Below are 17,777 nucleotides of genomic sequence, written 5' to 3'. Positions count from 1 at the left end.
GCAGTCTGCAGGCCACCAACCTTCACCTCTTTACTTGACAGTGTGAATCATTTCCTTCAAAATGGCTTTTCCCCTATCACTTTGTGAGCAATACACATTGTTTGCACTTGAAAAGCAATAAAACTTTATTTCTTCATCCCCATATAGTAACAGACTGACTTGACAAGCTTATTGAAGAAGAACTGTAAATATCAGAAAAACTAAGCCAGATCTGTGGGATGTGAGTTAGTGAGAAGGGAAACTCAACTTCAAATTTAAAGCTTAACCAGGGTGGGGTTTTTCCTCTTTCAGAGACTGGTCTACCTAAAGAAATAACGTGATTTTCTCTAAATATATAAGTTTTTGTTCTTAAAAACATGGACAGACTAAATTTATAACCATATATATACATATTTTTAAACATGGGTAGATTTTCAGACTTCCATTGAAATACAAAACTGAAATACTTCTAGAAAAAGTTTTAAGTTAAGGGCAAATTATGTATCTTGCAGACCTTAAAAATACTGTGATTTGAGAAAAGAATTATGGATGTTTTGGGTAAGTTCTTGACAAAAGTTATTTCCTAGAGGTTCAAGGGGAGTTTTTTTCCTACTGTGCAGAGACTCACAGCTTCCCAAGGCACTGGCCACTCCAGCTGAATGGAGAATAGTCACTGATTATTGATTTAAAAAATAATAATTAACAGCTTTCCTCATATCTCCTCAACTTAATGTTTATTAACTAAAGCCCCACTCGTTGAAGGAGTGAAGGAAGGGAGGGAGTGGGCAGCAAGATCAAGCTGACTAATCAATTGATTGGGTGTTAAAATCTGTTATATATGGAAAGAAGTAAAATGGTGTCAAACTTTTAATATATTTTAAAATATCAGTCAGTTGGAAACTAATTCTTTACCTTTCCTCTGCCTCAGTTCCTTTTATTTGAGCAATGGGACAAATTAATAGAGTATAAAACCCAGGGGTTAAAATGGGAAATAACTATGCTGCTTCTCTTAATGTCTAAATCACTATGTATTCTAGATAGCTAATACTGTCCCATAGTGAGGATTCCCATTTTCAGACTCTGGCTCTGACGTTTTTATTCCTGATTCTGAGATACCAACTAAAGTGTCCTTGAGAAATTTCAGTCTCTGGAGAATTCCAAGGAATGTCATTTCATGCACAACATAGACTCTGTGGGAGGGAGGCTGCTGAGCATCTCACCAGAAAGAGATGATTCTGCTGTACCCTCTCCAATTTTCTTCCAAGGATTTATGAGCAGATCTGTTTCTGATGGAGAATATCTAAGCAGAAGAAGAAATGACAATTACTTGAAATTGGTGATTGCTTGTGAGCCATTTTCACAAGGGCCTGGAATTCATCTTCACACCCCCTTAACTTACTCACAAGACTATCATTCATCCAGTAGCATCAATGTTGTGTACCCCATATTCTTTGGGGTTTCATTATAGGTGCCCAGTCTTTGGAAATATCTCTCTGTAACCTCCCTGACAAGGGAGAGGAGTAGACTAGAAGCAATGTTGTGTGTGAAGATTCTACAATGCCCCTTTTAGCAATTCATGTCAGAGTGAGTTAATTTGGTTTATGTGACCCACAAATTATTTTTATGGCTTTGCTCTTGCTTAGAAGTTTCAATTGCTTTATATGTATTGCAAATCTCTTCTGTTTCATCAGTGAAGAATCAGTCACAAAGAGCTATTTACTTATTTATCAACATCAAATCATCCCAGTCTTGTCATAATTGGAATAGACTCCGGTACTTAGCTTCCCATTCAGACATTTTTCTGTAATGCGATTCCCATTAGTGTTCTCTCTCTCAGTTTTCACCCTTTCTAGGCGAGTTCTGGACTCTTATCTCAGGTCTGCCTATCTTGGTTATTTGTGGAAGGTATTGCAATAGTCCCATTTTTGAGAGGAGGGAGTTGAGTCTTAAGGAGAATAAACATACCTTAGTTGATGGGGGAAAACTCACTGAAGTTCGCAATATAAGGTACTGATTCATTTGGTAAAAAATAAAAAGTACTGTTTATCTTTGATTCTAGAGATCCCGACTCAATCATCTCCCATCTTTCATGTCAATTTCTAGAACTAGTCTTGTGCCTCATTATTCTACCCATCAAATATGAAGTCACATTCTTCAGCTTAAGTGAAGCCACTTGCCAGGTTTTGTCCACAAGATCAACAGCATACTTGCCTTTGCTCTTGAACCACAGAAGCAGTTTATTTAATTTTCTGTTATCCTTTAAGTACTTAGAACTTTAAATAGTTTTTCATGGAAGCTGCTATCAATTGCAACTTTAATAATTCATTTATAAAAGATTAAACACTTTTAGTGAGATTTTATACATTGAAAATCTTACTAGATTCTTTGATTTTATCACATTTGCTTAAGGAAATGACTAGGAGCTTAAAATCTGTTTTCTGTTGGGGAGTGGGTGTTTGTTTTGATTTTCTTTTCTTCCACTTCTTCTTCCTCTACTTCTCTCCCTCCTCCTCCTCCTTCACTTCCTCCTCCTTTTTGATTTTGTTATGTTTTGTTTTTGGTACTGCAAATAGAACCCAGGGACACTTTACTACTGAGGTACATCCCAGTCCTTTTTACTTTTTATTTTGAGACAGTGTCTCACTAAGTTGCATAGGAAATGTTTCTGTTTTTATTTTTGTTTTTTGTGGTACTGCAGATTGAACCCAGGGGCGCTCTATCACTGAGCTATATTCTAAGCCTTTTTTACTCTGAGACACAGTTTTACTGAATTTCTGTGATTCTCCTGCCTCAGCCTCTTGAGTAGTTGTGATTACAGGAGTGCACCACAGTACCCAACTTAAAAACTGTTTTAAAGTTGACCTGTTCAAGATATAGTAATCATGAAAAGAGTAAAGACCTTGGAATTATTATTAACTTAGTTTTGTCAAGGCATATGTCTACCTTTGTATATATTTTTCTTTTCATTATTAATGGTACAAGCAGATAATTACAGTTAAATAGCCATAGGACCATGAAAATTCAATTGGCGGTAATAATATCATGTTTGATTTTTGCCCTCTCTAAAAGGACAAGGGCGTGATCTCCCTGGGTAAGATCAAAGGGAAAATTTTTCTTTCTTTCATTCCTCTTTGCAGAGGGTTTTCTTTAGTAATAATGTAGCAATAACAATAATAAAAATACCAAATGTTAAGATAACTTAACATTCTGTTATAGGGAGAAGGAGTTGAATCTCTGAGAAATTGTTGCTTTCATAAATTACTTAATGTATATTTGCTACTTATCCAATATACACTAGTCAGGAACTCTATTAGATATTATGAATGTGTAAATGAGTAAAACACAGGTCCTAGAGTCAGACTAGAAGAAAAGTATGTTAGAAAAATTAATTACAATCATGTGTTTTAATGAAGAAGTTAGGACAGATGTCATGGGGAAGTCTACGTCAGATATGGCCCCAAAGTTTTATGTAGTGGAAGAGGCAAGAAGAACATTATTCATAAAGGGGATAATTATGCAGAAGTATAAAAGTATAAAAAGCAGAGATTTTAAGCTCAGGAAGTATCTTAAATATACAAAAACCAGGACAATTGGTGTTTGAGTTCTGCAAAAACTTAAATTTGAAGCCAACATTCATCAAAAAAGTTTTCTCTCCTTTAGTCCTTTAAAAGACTAATTTGTTACAGCAGTGATATAATTTTAATCTGTTTAATTGCTTTAGTGACCACTTGAATAACATTTCACACTATTTCTTCTCCTAAATCACTGTGGCCCAAAAAAGTGCCAGTAGGGAATTGAGCTGACATTCACAGACCTGAAGGTTAACAGACTAGTCACTTTCTCCCAAAACACAGAGGTTCATGAAAGAATACACATGGTAAGACACTTAAGAACTGTGATGTAAAACAGCCATTATTACCTCATGTACATCGATGACTGCAAGACCAATGTGATCCTGCAGTATGTATAACCAGAAAAATGATCATACTCCATGTATGATCTATCAGAATGTATACATGCATTCTGCTGTCATGTACAACTAATTAGAACAAATAGATTTTTTAAAAAATTTTAAAAAAAGAACTGTGACGTAGATGCTACTATCATACTTTATAGAATCCATCAATGAAACCTAAGGTTAGTGGGTTTAAGCCATGGGGTTGAGAATGGGTTTTTTAATTCATAGGGTATTATATACATGAGGCAGGGATGTGATGATATGAAAGAGGAGTCCAGTGTTCTTTTAAAAAGATTATGCAGAGTACTGAGTTTGCTCAGCAAAGCCCTTTATATCAGGAAACATTTTGGCATGGTGTATGGTTGTGTGCGTGTGTGTGTGTGTGTGTGTGTGTGTGTGTGTGTGTGTGTGTGTGTTTTGTTTTGTTTTTGGTACCAGGGTCACTTAACCATGGAGGTAATGTCCCTGGACCTTTTTAAATTTTTTTTAAAATTTATTTTCAGAGTGTATCTTGCTAAGTTGCCTGGGGCCTTGCTAAATTGCTGAGGCTATACTTGAACTTGCAATCTTCTTGCCTCAGCTTCCCAAGTCACTGGGATTACTGGTATGCACTACCATGTCTCTCTTCTCTGAACATTTAAAAAACAGTAGGATTATGGTTTTTTTTTTTTTTTTTTTTTTTTTTTTTTTTACTTTTCATATGATAATAATTTATAGGTGACCAAGTATCACTGTCTAGCATATCATCCATTTTAGATAACTTCATGCCTTCATTCAAACAGACTCCTATGGAACAGACTCCTACTCCTAAGAACTTGGGGGGAGTGGGGAGAGAAGGAAGGAAGGGAGAAGCGAGAAAAGAGAGAATAATTTCTGTTTTTAAGTCCCCTTGTTTTGAGACTACAAAGAATAAGTTAACGTGCCAGGAGGCAGCCTAGACTTTATGAACAGTGCTCACTTTCAGGAGGCCCCGTAGCAATGGGGACGGTTAAGGCTTGAGATTAAAAGAAATTGTTTCAGTACAAATTTTGCCCTATATAGTCATGGGAAACCTATCTCCTTTAGAATATGCAAACTTTTTTCTCACAGAATACAGGATCAGTAAACCATCACATCTTCAGTAGTCTGGAAATGTCAGGAAGCCATGAAAGTAACTGTTCAAGAACATGACTAGAAAAATACTTCAACCCTCAAGCCACTTGGATGAAGTAAAAAAATTCGCTTCCTACCCTTCCTCCTTCAGGAAAGTATCCATCAAAGCAATTCATCAAAATTAGTGCTCTTTTGAATGTGCCTAACTAATTTTGTAAGAACATTATTAGCTCATGCCATAACAGGGAAAATGGACACAGCCACTAATAACTGATTACTTTACATCATGTTGAGACCATCCATAGGTACACAGAGGATTTTCATGGTACGACAGGGGTTCTCAAATTGTATTTTTATTTTCTCTTTTCTTCTTCCTTTTCTCTTTCTTTTTTTCCCTCCCTTCCTTTCTTCCTTCCTCCCTCCTCCTTCCCTCCCTCCCTCCCTCCCTCCCTCCCTCTCTCTCTCTCTCTCTCTCTCTCTTTCTTTCTTTCTTTCTTTCTTTTCTTCTTTCCTTTCTTTTGCCATACTGGGTATTAAACTAAGGCAGCTCTACCACTGAGTCATATCCCCAACCCTTTTTCTGTTTTTTATTCTGAAGTCTCACTAAATTACTCAGGTTGATCTTGAACTTATGATCATCTTGCCTCAGCCTCCCAAGTAGCTGGGATTATAGGCATGCACTACTATGCCCAACTTCTTGGATCACATTTTGACAATCACTACTCCATTGTACTTTATGCTGCCATTTTCTCTTCTTCAGTAGTGTTTGTCTGGGATATGTAGCTAGCAAGCTTATGTTTTCAGTAAGGTCAGAGATGGAATTTGAAGTGTACAGCTACAAAAACCTCAGGTTACACATTTTGCATACTGGTTTGCCTCGCGTGATTTTTAGTTAATGATGTGAACTGAATGTTTGGGTTCCCCCAAAATGTATGTATCGAAGTCTGAGACCCCACTGTGATTGTATTTGGGGATGGCTCTTGAGAGGTAATTAGGACTAGATTGGGTCATGAGGGTGGGATCCTCATGATGGGATTAGTGACCTTGTAAGGTAAGGAAGAAAAATTTCTCCCTCCAAATGTATGCTCTGAGGAAAGTCATGTGAGGACATAGGAAAAGATAACAGTCTACAGGCCAAATCATCTGGCACTTTGTACATGGTCTTCTTGCCTCCATAACTGTGTGGAAACAAAATTCTGTTATTTAAGTTAACCAGTCTGATATTTTATTATGGCAGCCCACATAGACCAATGTGGTTGGAATGTTTTGTTTTGTTTTTTAATCCAGAAAGTATAGAAAGTTGCTTTTTTCCCCTCTATGATATCCAGCATTTCAGTCATTTACACACACTTCATAAGAGATGTTAAATCATTTTCGGATTACATTTCAAGAAATAAGTGTAGGTTTTCTATGACTTGACATAAACGAGGAAAAGTCCACCTTACTTTAAAATTTCATTTTTTTCCTCCTGCAGAATATAATTAACAGTCTCTATTCCCAAATTTTTGACATCACTGCAATAGTCTCTGGTTGGGCTGAGTAGATATGGGTAGATATGTTCACATGCCCCCACCCTGCCCCACACTCACACTCCTATGTGCATCTTCCTTTTTTTTTTTTTTTTTTTTGGTACTAGGTATTTAACCAGTGGTGATTTACCACTGGGTTACATTCCCAATCCCTTTTATTTTTTATTTTGAGACAGGGTCTCCCTAAGTTGCTTAGGGCCTCACTAAATTGCTAAGGCTGGCCTCAAGCATGAGAGCTTCCTGTCTCAGCATTCCAAGTTGCTAATTATAGGTATAAGCCACTGCACCTGGCAGATTTTTCCATAATGTTTAGAAATTGGTCCTTCTAGGACTGGGGATGTAGGTCAGTGGTGAAGTGTGTGCTTCACATGCATGAGACCCTGGATTCAATGTCCAGCACTATGAGAAAGAGACAGAGATAGAGATAGAGATAGAGAGAGAGAGAGAGAGAAAGTGTTGTCATTCTACTTGTCACTAGTTGAAATTTTGATTTTAAGATATAATGACACAAATTGAGGAGTCCTTAGATTTTATTTCATCAAAACATCCAGTAAGAGAGGAGAGCATAATTTGAAAACTGGTCGTGATGTGGACTAGATTTCCTATTTAGTAAGGAGATTTATAGCATTAAAAAGACACCAAGAAGTGAACCAATAGGGTACTGTGCATGATTCCATTTAAAGGAAGAAAATATTCTGCAGAACTCATGAGCCATTATTTCAAATGCTTGTGTAAATATAATTTAGTTCATCATCACCTTTTCCAATTATGTTTATGTGCAGCTGCAAAGTATAGCCCCTGCTTCCTTTTTTGAAATGCCACCACCTGAACTAGTACTTTCATTAATACAGTGTTTGCAGTGCCTGTGAATGGTGATAGGAATATAGGAGTTTTTGTTATTTGTAAACTACATACCCGAAAGAAGTGCCCTATTTATCCCTACCTTAGCTTTTTGAACAAAACCACTTACATATTACATTTTTTCAGTTCTTCATGAAACTTTTATATTTCTATAATTATTATTACCTTTTATTTCTAGAAATATAATTTTCATACCTACATGGATTAGGAATTAAATCATATTTTTATAATATCAAACAATTTTGATTTTCAGGTCAGTTAAGAGCTCACTAAATACTTGCAAGCATAACTTTAGCTTTGTTTGTACTGAAGTTTTACTTTTGAAAGACTGAAATATTTTAATTGCATTAAATAAGAAAGAAATGCTATGTATTGGTTAGAACCAAGGACTTGAAGAAGACTACCTGAGTTTGTATCCTAACTTCACTAATTATTAGATAACCTTAGGAAAGTTTCTGAACCTTTTTGCTTTCTGCACTGTTTCTCATCTGTGAATTTGGGATAATAGATCACATCTCAGAGGTCTGTTATGTGGAGTGCATTAGTAAATATTTGTTACAGAGAAGAATGAAGTAAAAGTGTTTACCCTTGCTAATGAGACTTTCACAACAGTAAACAAAGATTCTAGATGGAATGAAGTGAGAAACACGTTATATATGGCACAAACAGAAGCCTTTCAGGCAGTAGACTGGTACATCTTTAGTGCACTCCAAAACCAAGAATATTACCTATCCATATTATTGAATCCACCTGATTCAGTCATCTTTCCTTTATAATACCAGAAGACAATGTTCAAAATACATAGAGATAATAAAGATTATTAGAATAACTAAATTCTACATTAACTGCTTTCTGCTTGAACCTTCACTTTTATTATCTAGGGTTCTCTAATCTTCAAAGTTGATATATTTGGCATTTGACTCTTTCTGTCACATGTTTACTATTGACCCATTTGGTTATTAATTTCCATTTCAGTCAGCTTTTTCACTGCTGTGACTAAATGATCTGACAAGCACAATTATAGAGAAGGAAATTTATTTGAGGGCTCATGGTTTCAGAAGTCTTAGTCCACAGAAGACCAGCTCCATTCCTTGGGGCTCAAGGAGAGGTAGAACATTATGGCAGAAGAGCATGGTAGAGGGAAGCAGCTTGCATCATCAGGAAGCAGAGGGAGAGAAAGGAGAGAGAGGAGAGAGAGGAGAGACAGAGAGAGAGAGAGAGAGAGGAGAGAGAGGGGAGAGAGGGGAGAGAGGGGGGGAGAGAGAGGAGAGAGAGGGCAGAGAGAGAAGAGAGCCTCTATTCTCCAAATACAAAATATATACCCCAAAGCCATGCCCCAATTTCAATCTCCTCCAGCCACACCCTACCACTTCAATTAATCCCACCAGGGATTGATTCACTAAATTCATTAAAAGCAATTTACAAATATCCAGCATATAAAGGTACTGAGTAAACATTTCCATTTACAAAAATAGGGACATGGAAAGAGGGGATAGGACAAAAGCAAAGTCAAAATTCAACTGGGCAATCAAGTCCTGTAACTCCATATCTGGCATCTGGGGCACATGACATCTTGATATTCTCTCCAAATGACATGTGTAGTTCCACCCGTGTGGCTTTGGTTGTTGCAGCCCAAGTGGCCTTTCTGTTGGCTTGTCCCTGCTCATTTCCTACAACTTTCCAAAGACAATGTCCCACTTTACTGTCATTTCTTAATCTCAGGGGTTTCCACTGCATCTTTGACTTCTTTCTCACAGCTCCACACCTTGACTTCTCAGAGGGTGTCCACAGGGACTGTGACTCTGCTGCCTGCACCTTGCCTGGCCTCCCAGGCCTTCCTTTGAAATCTTGGTGGAAGCCTCTATGACCCCCTAACTCCAGCATCCTGCATTCCTGCAGAACCAGTACTACGAGGTTGAGGCCAAAATCTGCCACGATCTCCAGTAGTAGCCAAGCCTCCATGGGCCCCTGCTGCAGCAGCCTCTGAGTGTCTGGGTGGCTGAGCATGTTGAAAAAACTTCTAGAACCCCTTGCACAAGAAGGGTGCCTCACTGGTCTCAAGAGAATTTTCACCTTTACTCCCTTGAGTTTGAGATGGGCATGATCTTGCCAGCTCCTGAGATGCCCTCAAGCCATCTTTCTTATTGTCCCTAGGTACAATCTTTAGCATTTCTATAGTGGGTGATAATGTCTTTAACAACTGCAACTTCATTAGCCCTAGTTTTACTCTGGCCTTTCAAGTTCTCTTTTTCCAAATCTTCCTGCTCTGTTTTCTGCTCCTGGTTATCACAATAAATTTGGCTAAAAGCTGCCAGCAATATTTGTGCCACTTCCTGAATGCTATGCTGCCTAGACATTTCTTCCACCAGATTAAGAAGTCCATTGCTTCTAAAATCAGCCTCAAAGAACATCTCTGGACATGGGCAAAATGCAGACAACTTCTCAGCCAGAACATATCATGAATGGCCTCTACTCCAGCTTTCAATAGAATCCTCCTTTTCTGAATCTTCTTGAGTCCTGTCTTCACTGACCACCATCCTATTGCCATTCTGGTCTTGTAAGCTCCCACCAGAATCAACCATTAACCTCATCTTACAAATATCTAAGGCATTTCCAGATTGCACTCGTAGACACTTAAAAATTCCTCCCACCAGTTCCCCAAAGCTCCAAAATCTTCTGAAACACATGGTCAAGTTAGTCACAAAAACAACCCCACTTCTGCTACCAATTTCTGTTTTAGTCAGGGTTCTCTGGAAAATCACTGGCAGAGTCTGCTTTGGAAGAGTGAAGAAGAGAGAGTCTGATATCCTCACATGATCAAAGCAGCAATCAAGAACCCGTTCAAGAACAGCTGAGCCTGCACCATCAGGAAGCAAAGAGAGAGAGATTCCACTCTCCAGATACAAAATATATAACCAAAGCCACACCCCGATTTCAATCTCTTCCAACCACACCCTACCACTTCAATTAATCTCATCAGGGATTAATTCACTGATTGGGTTAAGACTCTTACAACCCAATCCTCCTTTGAACCTTACTTCCAAACCATAACTTTTCTCCTAATTTAGCCCAAATTTGTATCATTGTGTCTCTCTCTCTTTTTTTTTTTTCTGTTCTGTTGTTTGCCTAATCCCACCTTTCACAAACTAAAAACAACAATAAAAAATTGTTTTTAAGGAATTTTGCTCTCTCACCTCATCTGCTTGTCCATATCCAGCAGTCCTGCTTCTAGCAGCCTAAGAGACACCTTGTGTTGTTGGAATAAACCACAGTTACTGTCCTGGTATCTCCCACTGGCAACAATCCTATTTGATTCCTCTCCAATACCTCGTAATCAAGGTAGGAAGGAATGGTTTTAACGTAGGGCATGCTAACTCAAAGATACTGGTCCGGTCTTTCTGCTTGAAATCACAGGTTAGCAGGAGAGAACTGTGTATCTTTGGATCTGAGCTAGTGACCTACATATAAGTTCCAGCACCTGTTAAATACCCCAGAGCTATTCCAACCCTTACTACTCATTTGAAAAGAAACATTAAAGAGGAGAAAAGGACATGTGCTTGAAAACCAAGCACAAACCAAAGACCTTTAGAAAATCACTCTATTGGCCAAGTATGCTTAGTGGGATTTTCTTTATTAAATACATTCTTTGTCAGAATAACTTCTCTGAAGATTTCCTTTTCAGAAAGAAGTCCTTGCTGAGCAGAAAGTGACTTAGGCCAAGTATGGTGATTAGTCCACACCATCATCCCTTTCTTTACCTTTTTTCATTGAAATTCAGTCAAAATAACATGGCAAGTAGAATCTAAAGATGTGGTGAAAGGAACCCTGGGGTCAGAGTGTGGACTCAAGGTCTTTTACTTGGAAAAGTAATTTACCTTCTGAATTTCAACATCTATTCATATGAGGAGGCAGTGATATTTACCTTACAGAAACATTGTAAAGATTAAACAAACTGGTATGGTGGTACATGCCTGTAATCCCAATGGCTCAGAAGACTGAGGCAGGAGGATCACAAGTTCAAGGCCAGCCTCAGAAACTTAGGGAGACCCTAAATAAAACATTAAAAAGACTGTGAATGTAGCTCAGTGGTTAAGCACTCCTGGGTTCAATCCCTGGTTCCAAAAAATAGGAAAAAAAAAAAAGATTAAATAAGATCTTTTTCCTTAGCTAATATTGGGTATTATTACTGTTTATTTTATTAGTAGTAAATGATTTTGATATTATGAATTTGAATGATTAAGTTCCAAAAACCTGGTTTTCTCTTGAACTAGATGGATGATTTCTTTAACTTTCCCACTTTTTTCCAGAAATGCATAATCTGCGGTCTTCCGGGCCATAATGTGTGGAAGGACTCAAACACCGTAATAGGAGAGATTTGAATTCAAACTTTGGCTAAGAAACATTAGACTCACTTGCTATGAGTACTAGTCAAGTCTCTGACCCTTGATGTATGGGCTGGAGACATCTTCTTTTCAGGGCTGTGGAGAGGAATAGTGATAATGTATGAAGGTGCTTGGAATAGTGAATAGTTCATAGTAAACAGTCATTATACTGCAAGTTATTTGAATTTTTTTCTGGTATGCCTTCGTGTTATTATCCACAACATGGATTTGTCTCTGTTCACAATTGCTTTATAAGGCCTCCAGCATTATGCTTAATGAATGGTAAATGTTGACAAGATTGCACCTTAAAAACCATGAGTCATTTGGATCGATAAATCATTAAATCATTACAAAATTACATGGCTCAAAAACCCTCTTCTGTTCAGATATCCTAACTGCTAATTATTTGGAAATTTAAGTTCTATGAGGAATATAAACATTTATAAGTCACAGTTGTTGCCTTCAGAAAACTTACAACCTAGTAGGAAGTATTTCTTTCACTAATAACTGTGTCCAGCCAAATTAGGTCCTTCATGTAGTTACTGGGCTATAAATCAAGAAAAAGAAAAATGCTTTAAAAAGTTAGACAGACTTCTTTTAAAATGAAAGATAATAATTATACATCTCTGTGGTCTATAGTGTGATGGTTTTGTACATTTACACATTGGGGTGGATCAACTCAGGCATTTCTCATTTCTTTGTGGTGAGTACATTAAAAATCCTCTCTTCTGGCTATTCTGAATTCTATAATACATATTTTTTAACTAAAACCATCTTCTGTTTAACAAAACAGCAAAACTTATTCCCCTGTCTGGCTGTAATTTTGTAACTGTTAACTAATCTCTCTCCATTCTTCCCTCACCCCATCCTCCTTGGTTTTCTATTCTGCTTTCAACTTGTACGAACTCAATTTTGTAACATTTCCCATACAGGTGAAATCATGTAGTATGTGTCTTTTTTAAACAGAAATTTTTGAAGTCATTCTTCTGTCAAAGGGAATGGTAAAGGGGAAAGGGAGAGTGGGAAGGAATTAAAATCTATTAATTGTGTTTTATGTGCCAACCCCAGTACTAGGAAATTCTCATTCATTGACTGAGTTAATCCTAAAAACAGTACTGTGATATGGATTGTAAAATTTTATTTTATGGCTGAAAAAATAACGGTAATCTCAAAAAGGCAAAGTGACCTCATCTGAGATCACACATTCAATAAGTGCTAGAGATGGGATTCAGTCATCAACAGGGAAAGGCTTTGTACAATTTAACTGAAAAACTATTCTAAAAGGTATTTTGAGTATCTCACCTCCAGAAATTTCTAATTCCTTCCTCTGTGTTTATTCTTTCTTGCCTCCAATGGGCCTCCAAGCAGTTCAATTCTAGATTGTGGAATCCTCTGATCAGGGCAAGAGCTACAGCAACCCTTCTAGTACATAGGGCTTATCTTGCCATTTACCTAGATGCTTTTAGCAGGGAGAAGAGCTGATAGCTATTTTAGATATCTAGTGTTTAGTATCAAATTCAGGAATACTCTTCTGACATTAACTTATTTATTAAAATGTGGTACAGAATATACCAAAATTAAGATACACAATTCATTTATCCTTTTACATAAAGAATATCAATGATCATGGCTTATACCTCTTAATTAGTTACCAAGTTTTTATAAAGTGGTTTTGGATAGTTAGTACAGTCAGCTGCAAGTAGCAGAAAATCAAATTAACATGACCTAGGAGAAAAAAAAAATTTCATGAATCTAGAAGTCTAAGGTTGGATAAAACCAGATAAAGAGGATGGGTAAAGAGATGGTAAATTTCTTTTAAAAATCATTCCTATAAGCCCCAATCAGCAACTTGCACTCCTTTTGGCCTCTCCTAGGAGCAAAGAAAAAGTTGTAAAAATTGGGAGAAAAAATAAAATACACCTGTAATCCCAGTGACTCAGAAGACTGAAGCAGGAGGATTGGAAATTCAATGCCAGCCTCAGCAACTTAGCAAGGCACTAAGCAACTCAGTAAGACCCTGTCTCTAAATAAAATACAAAAAAGGGCTTGGAATGTGGCTCGTAATGTGGCTCAGTGGTTGAGTGCCCTGAGTTCAATCCCTGGTACAAAAAAAAAAAAAAAAAAAGTTATCAGAGAGACAGAAATAGGTCTTCATTTTTGAGGCACCATACAAGAGAAAAGCAAGGCAGAAAAGGACTGTGAACTACTTTGGGAAAACTATTAGCCCATCCACAACATTGGACTCTTAGTGTTACCTAGACTGTGTTTGATGACCCACCTTGGGTTTCTTGTCCCCAGGAGCTGACATAAATACTTCATATGTTTCTTTTGTTCGTTTAACGAGTTAGTGAATGCAAAGTGTTTAACACAATGTCTGGCATGTAGCACACTTAAATAAATACAAGCGACCATAAAAATAAGCAAAAATCATTGATTTATTATTAGGCATAACACTCATACATCCGCTTGATGAGGCAAGCTTTCTTATATTATATGCATATTGCCTTTAACTTTTCAAAATAATGTTTGTCCTTAGGAATACCCATCTTGAACTCTGGATGTGTCTCTCTCTGAGAAGGTGCCCACAACGCAGACCACACTAGAGGCCAATGCAGATACTGGGGGAAGGTTCACAGCAGCTGGATGAGGACATGCCCATCACTGAGCTCCTTGATGCAGAGCTGTTAATCTCTCCTCCAGAGCTGGATGGAGGCCTGAACTGAAGCACTGAAAGATGCCTTGCCAATTCAGGGCAAGGTCTTTATTGTTGAAACTCTTGCATAATGACATCTTTATTCATGTGAAAATACAGGATGAATTTCAACTGTATGAAATTGTTTATGTTCATCGGAAATGTTATTTGTCTTTACAAAGTCTGGTTTCAATGAACCAGCTATGTAATGGATATTAAATAAACATGGAATTTTACACGTTCATAATATTTGGTTTCTTGTTGTGATTTTGATGAACTACACTTTCAAGCATTGTCAGCTCATCCTTATTTACAAAGAAGCATTTGCTTATAGCAGAGTGATGTAGTGACTTGCTTTATTTTGTCAACTTTTCTATTCAATGTTTAATGTGAAACTGACTCAAAAATGTTCTTTAAGACTGCATTTACATTTCTCTCTATGTAACATACATTATATTATTTTAACAATACAGCAAGCTATAGAAACCAAAGATATTCTAATTATATTTTTAGTGTACTTTTTGCAAGACAAATAAATTATAATGCACTAATAATAGTAAGTAGTTCATTTTAAAAGACCTTTATTGTATGACCCACTGAAGTTGATCTTTGGAAACTGACTCTTAAAAAATTATTTTGCAAAATTATTTTGTATAAAATTGACTTGAATTTCTCACTTAAATTCTTGACAACAAAAACAAAAAGTTGAACTCCTTCATTTCTCTACACACTGATGAGAATTAACTGAATGCTTTCAAACATGATTTTGTGTTTCTTAGAAAAAGAATCAGATGAATAGTAAACCTTTTACTTGCCCATATCAGCTTTTGGCTACCTATTTAAAATGAAATTCCTCTTCAAAGTACACCTCATCTTTTCACTTCTTTAAAGTGATACGGTTTTATTTATGGATTTATTTATGAAATGCTTTCCCTTTGCTGTTCAGGGAAGAACTTGCCATTTATTTATTTATTACAGAAGATGAAAATAAGAAACTCTGAGCCCATATTCTTTCACCCTGTTGCCTCTCTTCTTAACAGACTCCCACCCTGCAAAGCAGCCATATACATATATGTCTCCTAAGAAAAGCTATGGAGGGTCTGGGGTTGTGGTTCAGGGGTAGTGTACTTGCCTAGCCCACGTGAGTCCCTGGGTTCGATACTCAGCACCATATAAAAATAAAATAAAGGTATGTGTTCACCTACAACTAATAAAATTTTTTTTTTAATTATAGAAACAGGAAATAAAACTTTTAAAAAAGTTACAAAAGGTTAAATTAATATTCCAGCATTTAAGTTCCTTTAACCTTTAAAGAACTCATTTAAAACAGGCACTCAGGGCCATCTACCACCGTCATACAGGCATGAATAGGACACCCTGCCTTCAAAGGGAGGCACCTGCAAGATGCTGAGAAGGGGAAAGCAGACCAGCCAGGTCAGAGCAGCTTACAGATAACAGGCTAGCCATGTCTTCATACCTTGGTTTGAAGGTGGAGTGGCTGTGGAAAGAAGAGAGAGGGAAGAAGGGAATGAGGACTCTTGAAAGTGGAGATGAAAGAATAGAGGAAGTCTATGGGAATTTCAGCAACATAATGTTGATCCCTGCAGTCACGTATCAGAGCATCCCAGTACCATTTTGCTAGAGCCAGCAGGATGACTTAAAAGGTTTAGAACTTTGGATTCCATGTAAAAATGCTTTTCTCTACTATCTTTTAGATTAGGTAACCTTTGTGAGTGAGAAACCTCACTCATTCCTAAGATTCTTTCCTTTTGACTAGTTTCATTTTTCAAGCAGTGACCTTTCCCTGACCTCGGCCCCAAACTCCGGGTCACCTTGCTGGAGCACTGGCATAGCACTGAATGGAGGCCTTGCTAGATTGCTGGCACTGGATAAGTGGTACTGAGCACAATCGCTCTTTCATGAACGGGAGGGAAGTTTCCTTTCCTAGGGTTCAGAGAGCTGGACTGACTTACGCCTCCATTTCATTGTGTAACCCAGTAATTTTCCCTCTGGTCAGATCTGCAAACTGGTTGCCTTGCAGGAAGGTGACATGCACCACTGGTGCAGGAAGGAAAAAGACTCTTTATTGGCATCAGCACAACTTTCAATGGTGCTTCAAAACAGACTCACTTTATAGTGAAATAGGTCAATTATTTGCTCCAAATAATTAAAACGTTTAATTGCTTAAACTCAGTCTCAGTTATTCTAAAATTTCTATGCTGTTATTTCATTATTCTTTTTCTGAAAATCATTATCAGATCACCTAGCTATGCCAATTTTCTGATCTACCCTCAAATAACCTCAGGAAAGAATTCTTCTTATTTTAACATGAAAACAACTTGCATCCACAAAGTTTTCAAACAGTGGGAAGCAAATCAAATCACTCAAATATGCTTGAGTTGGAGACCCTAAGTAACCTCTGTCATCTGGTTTCTGTGTTGCCACAGTCATGACTCTAAAAGCAGGATAGTCCCTTCTGATGTTCTAGGTTGTGCTGCTGCTCCTTTCCAAGGAAGAAACCTGGCTAACAGGTACTATTGCTGCAATTCCAGGAAACAGTGGATTAGTCCAGTTGGGTAGCTATAACAAAACACTTCTACTGGGCAATTTATAAATAGCAAAAATGTAGCTCTGGAGGCCTGGAGACAATAGTGACATGATCAAGGTGACAATAGACTCATGACTGAGAGGAACTACCTCTCAATGCTATTATATCACAGATTAGCTTTCAACATATGAATTTGGGAATTCATGAACATTCAGACCATAGTATATAGTGAATAACAAACTCTGACATGTTACACTGAAATGCAAGACCAGTGTAAAAGCCTGTCTCTTTCAAATAAACCAATATGAAAATATTGGCAATTTCCAAGGTCACCCCTCTTCATTCTCTATTTGCTCCCATTCTAAACATGTTAGTATTTCAGAAAAAAAGAAAAAATAACTCAATAGCTAATGGGGAACATTAAGCTACTCCCTATCTTGCCATTCAACTTTTTAGTTCTTGGAAAAATAGTGCTTCAAATTATTTTTTCAAATGAATAGACTCCTGTCTCATGTTTGGAAATTTAATTAGGCCCTAGGGAAAAAGGATGTGGAAGTTTTTAATACCATTTTGCTATGCAAAATACTCATGAATATTTCTAGCCATATTAGGTAATTCTATATCAAATATACTTGTGAATCCAAGTGGTCAGGCGGTGTGGTTCGGCAGTACACAACCATCAGTCAGTGTTAGCTCCACGCAGACGCATTGTTCCCTGTGCACACTAAAGCAATCA

At 37.3% G+C, this 17,777-nt stretch overlaps 1 protein-coding gene across 13 annotated transcripts in view; it reads left to right on the top strand.

Annotated features, from left to right (window-relative positions):
• LOC306663837 (uncharacterized protein) overlaps positions 1-15,017 on the top strand; it is a 175,511-nt gene extending 160,494 nt beyond the window's left edge. For 4 of the 13 annotated variants that reach the window (XR_013764539.1, XR_013764540.1, XR_013764541.1 and 1 more), the window contains one exon: positions 14,338-14,994. Coding sequence is in view for 2 of the 13 variants with exons in the window: in XM_079144428.1 (XP_079000554.1) it covers positions 14,338-14,375 (38 nt within the window). In the remaining 11 variants the exon portion in view is untranslated. Of the gene's footprint in view, positions 1-14,337 lie in introns of all 13 variants that reach the window. The other 9 variants (XR_013764542.1, XR_013764543.1, XR_013764538.1 and 6 more) reach the window with 8 other exon arrangements.
• The last annotated feature ends 2,760 nt before the right edge of the window (positions 15,018-17,777 follow it).

The sequence above is a fragment of the Sciurus vulgaris genome, assembly GCF_902686455.1.
Source record: "Sciurus vulgaris genome assembly, chromosome: 6".
Classification (NCBI taxonomy): domain Eukaryota; kingdom Metazoa; phylum Chordata; class Mammalia; order Rodentia; family Sciuridae; genus Sciurus; species Sciurus vulgaris.
This window is presented reverse-complemented; position numbering and strand designations above follow the sequence as displayed.